The 7500-nt window shown below is 39.2% G+C and overlaps 1 protein-coding gene across 1 annotated transcript in view; it reads left to right on the top strand.

Moving 5' to 3' along the window:
• Window positions 1–3627: 3627 nt before the first annotated feature.
• LOC138005436 (uncharacterized) overlaps window positions 3628–7500 on the top strand; it is a 4822-nt gene continuing 949 nt past the window's right edge. The window contains exon 1 of the mRNA XM_068851666.1: window positions 3628–7500. This exon is cut by the window's right edge and continues 949 nt beyond it. Within this exon, the coding sequence (XP_068707767.1) occupies window positions 4266–6596 (2331 nt within the window). The 5' untranslated portion in view covers window positions 3628–4265 and the 3' untranslated portion in view covers window positions 6597–7500.

Genomic DNA, 7500 nt, shown 5'->3' with positions numbered 1-7500 from the left:
GGCAACTCCTTCATATTTTGTAACAACTGAGGACAAAGCAATGATTACAGTTCCTTGTAGAATAATATTATCCTCCCGTGAGGAAAATCAATTTGTAGCCTATCACTACTGCTACGTTTTAAGACTGACCCCATCCTCTCCCAAACCCCATATTGTTTTCTTTGCCTTTGTGCAGTTTGGACACAAACAAATAAGCTAACCTGTGGCTGATCAATATGATCAAATTTTTGTTCCACTGTGTGAAACATAAATAAAATAATTACAAGCATAAGCCCTGGAACATCCCTTAAAAAATAACAATGACTGTATTTATGGTTTAAGGCTTGACTAGCAACACCGCACAGAGAACTTAAAAAATAGAGCATAACTATTTCACACTCAAGGATCACAGGCATCTATTTTGGGGGGTCTGAGGGCTTATGTGTGGCTGATCTAGCCCTTTTACTCAACCAATTAGTACAAATCAATACAGTAAATCTCTGTTTCATATTGTTTTCAAGGTGTCAGTGTCACATTCCAGCACTCGGCAAGGTCTCTTTTTGACTTGTGGCTGTTTCTGCTTAGGTGGCCTCATACACCACGAGCCTTTTTGGAGACATCACCGCCAAGCCGGCCACTTCTGCTGAATAATTTTCATGGTCAAATATTTGTTAATCCCTCCTACGTGATTGAGTTTTTCATACATGTACTATCTGGCTGTTTGTGTGATTCAAGTTTTTAATTTCACGCAGAGTTTGTTTCATTTGTTAATCTTATTTTGGGGTTGAGAGTTTGCTTTGTAAATTTCTCCCCCTCATTCTACAGACTAACCCCAACTTTTGTCTATGATTTTTCCTCAACTCACCATTCACACACACAAAATTGCCCTCAAACTACCAGCTAATTAGTGAATATGTTTTAGTTAGTGGAGAGAAACCCTTCTTGTAAAGAGGATTCTTCTATCAACACCAATTAAGAAAGCTACAAAGGTTGCTAGGTTAACGGCTGCTTGATGTATTACTATTAAATAACCAAACTTAATTTAACTTAGACAGTTCATCTTTAATTCAATATGGCTCCTTCTTGGGGGACCAGACACAAATGGTAAAATAATTATTGTTTAACCACTGTTTGCAAGACATTATATTTTGGTGCGATATTGTTTCTTGTCGCCTGTTTCCATTATTTTATGTCATCTGTATTTCGTACACAAAGTAGAGGTTTTTGCCATACATTCAGACTCCCCTCACAGGGTTTGTGATTCAAATGCTTAACCACTCTGCAAAATTCCAGTCTTATTGATTGGGTTATGGAGCCTATAATCCAAAAAAAATACATTTATCACTCTTTTGTAAAGGTCATTCAAAAAATGAGGGCAATAGAATTTACGACCTTGTAATATCTTGTCTCATATTTCCAGCTTAATTTTTTTTTAGATTATGCAAATTAGAAGATTTGCAATGTCACACTGTGTACATAATGTGGAAGGCAGGACTTTTATTTTCAGATAATTCATGGTAATAGGTAACAATATTTAGCTCTATTTTCTATTTTGTTTTGAAAGTAGTATGTTACCATTTCTGCTTGTGAGAGCTAACCATAAATAGGCTTACCAAATTCTCTTGACACTGTACAACTCTTCATACTAACTAGTAAGCTACGATGGTATGTCATTTAGCCTGAGGTGCACCCTGGTCAGCCTGTGTTCAGTAAGCTCTCAATAATGACAATAAAAACACTTTCCCCAAATCCTGTGCCAATAATATCTCTGAACATGACTGATTTCTAAAGACATGATTAACAGTTGCACAACTATTGTACTCACAGTAAGGCACATAATTAGCTGAATTATCATTCAACTACAGAAAATATTGTGGTAATCAGTGGTGGATCTAGACCTTGAGCTAAGGGTGGGGGGTTGCTTGCCCTGCCAGCTTTTCCTCCTGCGGTAAGGTAGTTTTGAGGTAAATGCAAGCATTGTGATATTTTGGTTCTTTCTTGGTTAGGATTTTGCTATGCCGACCATTTATTTGGAAGCGGTCATAAGCTGTGTAATTTTTGTTTTTGAAAAGCCACAAATTCAAGAAACAACCATGGCCCAAGTACCATATGATAAACTACTTTCTAACTAAGCTTGCCAAAGCCATACTGAGGAATATTGCGCCTTGGTCATTTTTGTTTGGACCTCGCTGCGCTCCATCTTTAGTTTCACAATGTTCAACCAATATTCCCCAGTATGGCCCTCCAGCTCGGTTAGTAAGAGCTTAATATTTCCAAGTTGTTACTTGTATTTTGATTTGCCTTTTGGGTCCTTCAACACACAGCATGATTCGTGAAAATACTCACCAGAATATAAACAAAATGTAAAAAAAACCATGACTTATAACCTTTTCCATGGAAATGGCTTGTATGGCAAGGTGAACAAGAAAGCAAACACTTGGATTTACCAATCAAAACACTTGGATTTACCTAAAGAACCAATCAAAAACAGAGGGAAAATGTTTGTTACATTAACATCAGCTATGTGTCTGGAACATCTGAAGAATTTTTTTCTCGTTCAAATAAAAAAAGTCGTCTGTGATGTCCTGTAAAAACAATTCTTCCAATATCTTCGAGTGAGTCGCCGATCTCAACACTTGCCGCCATTTTGAAAAGGCTTTTTAGTAGACCCCAGTCTACTGCATCACACCTTTTTGCTCGGACCCGCTCGTTTCACCGCCCGGTCTCTTTCCGCCCTGGTCAGAGCGAATACGCGCAGAACGTTGCCGTAGCCGTCGTCGTTTCTTGCAGTCAAGCTAAGTCACGGGTAACTACTTGGTGCCAAGTCACGCTTGACAAGTAGTTTTGAAATTTGAATTGAGTATTCAAATCTGCGTGCCAGTTTTGATCTTTGCCATCGAGATTATGAATTCCCGTTGATATTTCCTTGATATATCGCAAATAGTTCGCTATGAACTTTCCTTTCAATGTAAAATAAACATTGTTTGAAAAGTGAAAACTATTTCAAGCGTTTGATGAATTATTGTTCAGTTATTGTGCGTTTTTCGTATCAACTTTCGGAAAAATCTTCAAGATTCCGATCAAATCTCGTAAGCTCCGAACCATAGGGAGCCCACACAAACAGTGTGTCTGTTTGTATGTTCGAGATATAAAGAAATGTATGGAAAATATTGAAGAGTCCTAATATAGTAAACTTACATCGAGAAATGACTATGTTAAAGCTCAAAATAACCTCAGTTGTTGTGTATTGTCATTTGTGCGGCTGAAAATTGTGAATTTGAGCGATTTGGTGGGTTTTCCCTTGACTGTTACTACACGTCCTTAGAAGGAGACAAGGGTGGAAAGCTCATTTTCGACCGCTCCAGCGTCAAGCCGATTTTCACCCAGAAATTAGAATCGCCCGTCTTTCAAATCGAACACCAGATAAACTGAAAGGTTGACGCTTCTTCTCGTGCCATTCAATCGAAGATCCATTCAAAATCCAAGCGCTAACCGCCAAATAATTTTCGAGAAATGCAGCTTTCGAAGCGACCAGCATCCGCGGCCGGGATTTCGTGTGCCAAGGAGCAACCGTCACGCTGTTTGCTCCACACTGATTGGATGTTGCTAAACAATGCATCCAATCAGTGTGGAGCAAAGCAACCTTGGCACACGAAATCCCGGCCGCGGATGCTGGTCGCTTCGAAAGCTGCATTTCTCGAAAATTATTTGGCGGTTAGCGCTTGGATTTTGAATGGATCTTCGATTGAATGGCACGAGAAGAAGCGTCAACCTTTCAGTTTATCTGGTGTTCGATTTGAAAGACGGGCGATTCTAATTTCTGGGTGAAAATCGGCTTGACGCTGGAGCGGTCGAAAATGAGCTTTCCACCCTTGTCTCCTTCTAAGGACGTGTAGTAACAGTCAAGGGAAAACCCACCAAATCGCTCAAATTCACAATTTTCAGCCGCACAAATGACAATACACAACAACTGAGGTTATTTTGAGCTTTAACATAGTCATTTCTCGATGTAAGTTTACTATATTAGGACTCTTCAATATTTTCCATACATTTCTTTATATCTCGAACATACAAACAGACACACTGTTTGTGTGGGCTCCCTATGCTCCGAACAGGATTTCAGATGGTGCGGGATATTGCTGGTCACGCGTTTCATTTGGTGTCCTTATTTTCAAGGGAGTAGGGTACGGGAGGGGTGGGGGTGGGTGTGGGAGTATGTATGACTTTGTACACATTAGCAACGTGTCTCGTGCAAAGCACAACTGTTTTCGTCACGTACTTTTGATATGGCCAAAATTGAGGCCTCTTTAGTCGTTATTTCAGTATGTTCTTCTTTCCTTGTGGGAAGTGTCCTGGCCTCTTCAATAAGCGGCCTTTTTGTGAAGGAAACGAGAAGCGATAAACCACTTTCTTCTTCTTTATCATGGGATTCGGAAGCCGGAAGCTGCCTGACGTTGAACTGTTCACTTGCAGTGAACGCTAGTGAAGCTGCGAAGTTCCAAAGTTTAATGGTTAATGCCATTGCTATCTTCATGTTCGTTACTGTTGGAAACAAAACGGGTGTAGGAGGAAATTACTCTGAACCTCAGAAGTGGGCTTGGTTGCGAAACCAACGAGGAAGATTTCTGGCAACTTTGCCTTACGATTTTGATATTCTTTCGCTGACAACTTTGACAAGAGAAACCTTCAGTGTGGATCTAAATATAACTTCAACGCCTGCAGAATGTTTTGCAAACTTGCCCGGTAATTGTTTGTTGAACTTGATCGCTGAAACTATCGTGGATAACTTGACTGGACTTGTGGGAAGTGTCTGCACGCGGAGAGAAAATTTCAAGGATTGGGATAAACTGAAAGGTGGGGGGTATGAATGTTGTGAACGGAAAAGCAATTCCTCATTCATTTGTGACGAGGCAATTGAGGATAATCCATTGGTTGAGACAGCCATATTGCTGTTGAGGGCATCGTCAATCGTGTTTGGACTTTTTGCACCTCTGCTATTTAAGTACTTACCCAAAGGGTTGAAACGAGGGCCCAAGTTAAGATCAAGGGCAGTTTTTTCCAGAACAGAATCCGAAATGTCAGATTCAGGGGCGTCAGTGCTAGACATGATGGCATTAAATTCACGTCAGGTGTTGTTTGCATTGGATGGAGGAATAGTGGATATTCTGCGGGAACAAACAGAGTCCGTTTTTCTGTCAAGATTATGCCGCTGCCTTTTTGTTATATTGTTAAGTTTTCTTCCTCTTCTGCAAGGATTTATATATGTACACATGAAAAAAGAAGAAGCGGAAATATATAAAGAAAAGTTGCACGCTGTTGGAGATGTATTTATCACCATAATTGAGAAGGGTGGGCAGGTTGCATTGGGTTTGGCATATTGCTTTTGCATTGCACTCATCTGCATTGCAATTGCAATCCCTAGAACCTTACCTGACTTTGCTAGACGGCTTTCAGGGAGAAAAGATGAACGCACATTTCTTGGGTTCATGAAACCGGAAGGGCTAGTGGCCTCTTCAGACCAACGAGGATTCCAGCTCATGTATGAAAACATGGTTTTTCATCTAAACTGCCTTCTTAAGGTCAAATTTTGGAAGTTTCTCTTCTTAATTGTAACCTACCCATTACAAAAGTTGTGTGGACTGGATGTTTTTGAAGAGGATGCTGATTTTGGCTCGAATGCGGACACATCCGAGAATGGCAGTGGCTATGAACTATGTTCAAAGATTTGTACAGGAGTCTTACTACTCCTATTCTTTCCTCTTTGGGCTGTACTCATCACAACAGCTATTCTTCTATACATTTTTCCAGTTAGTTATGTGGCCCTCCGTATTTGGAAAATGCTGTTTCGGATTGAGGTCCAGTCACCGTGCTGTGACAGCATCCCTTCTTTTATCAAGATAACATCCTTTCCCATTTTGTACGTTATGTTTATAATTTTTTGCATTTGCGTAGAAGCATCATATTTCATGTTGGCAGTCGCCTTTACCTTAAATATTATGTTTCTGGGACGTGTAACAGGTTTTACCATCATGGGCCTTCTATTTTACATAGATGTCTACCTTCCTTATATTGTTCTTGGTGTATGGGTTGTTATATACAGCATAAGGGGTGTAAACAAATATTATGCACAGTTTACAAAACTGAAGACCACTGTTTTTGAGGAGTGCGAAAACTATGATAATATCACAAAAACAGAAGCAAACATTCGAGATACCTTCCGGGGCCCTATCGCTGGGGACAGGCGAACAACGTCAATGTCTTCTCTTTCAAGATCAAATTTCCTTGTGTCTGTTGATGAGTATGGTGTTCCTAGCATTCCTCTGGATATATTCCTTGCTTCATCTCATCAGCTTATGCCCTTCAAACGAATCTTCCTGGCAAAACTGTTGAAGGTGATAGCTCTTGGAAGCTATCTTGTGGTGTTATTTTTATTTGTCATGTCATTGACAGAGTATAATGCAGCTAGCACCGTTGTCCAAGCATTAGCTGTTTTTCTGCTGGGTGGGTTGCCTTTGTTTGCTTTCCAGAACTCAAATCATATATCCCAAGCAGAAGAGATCAGAGCAAAAAGTTATGTGAAAGACTTTATCAAACAATATGCCAAGAGGACATTATAAGCTACCATATACTGTGTGATGTGTGTTACAAAATGTAAATGATCAGGAAAGGAGACAAGCCATGCACGCATGCAATGTTCATCATCTAGTTCCACCCACATACGGCTGAGAGGATAATAGTACTGACAGTCAAACCTCAATTATCCAGACCGCCATTATTTGGCCTCTTTTTTTCTGGTCCCAATTTTTTTCATGAATATCAATTAAGATGTGCAAGAATGATTTTTCTACCAGTAAAAACATCCTTTAAAATCGCCAAATGAAGCAGAAGTGCATTCTACTCTTCTTTAAAGCAAAGTGAATTTAATATTTTTTGCATGTACCAGAACTTGAATTCAGAAATTTCGCATGCAGTTGTTTAGTGGGAACTAAAATACTTTTTTGTAGGATAATTTATACAATACAGTGTATTCAATTGGGCTGTTTTAAATTGAATGCATTCTGCTTGGATCTGGTTAATTATCATATTTTCGATTATCTGGACTATTTACTTGCTGTCCCAATGAGTCCGGATAATCGAAGTTCGAATGTTATGTATAAGTTCATTGTATATAAAGCTTTCCACAATATAATTTTTTAGAGTGAAAGAAACTTAATTGTTTCTTTGGTCTTTTTTTTTTCATTTTATTTTTGATGCACATATATCCAAGCTATTAAAATGGAAAAGACCATTTCATAGAAAGAGACAGTTATGGAGTATTTGAGCAACAATGAGAAAATTGTTAACTTTGTCAAGTGCCTTTTTTAGAAGTCCTTTGATGTTCCAGACTTCAAAATGATACTTGCACGTGATTAACCCATTGACTCCTAAGTGTGAGAAGTGACAGATTTTACTCTGTTTAACCCCAGAGAATTTTACTCATAAATATTGGGGCAGTTTATGAGTGAATGGGGGGTGAGGCTA

Source organism: Montipora foliosa, chromosome 1 (assembly GCF_036669935.1).
Source record: "Montipora foliosa isolate CH-2021 chromosome 1, ASM3666993v2, whole genome shotgun sequence".
NCBI classification, from domain to species: Eukaryota; Metazoa; Cnidaria; class Anthozoa; order Scleractinia; family Acroporidae; genus Montipora; species Montipora foliosa.
This window is presented reverse-complemented; position numbering and strand designations above follow the sequence as displayed.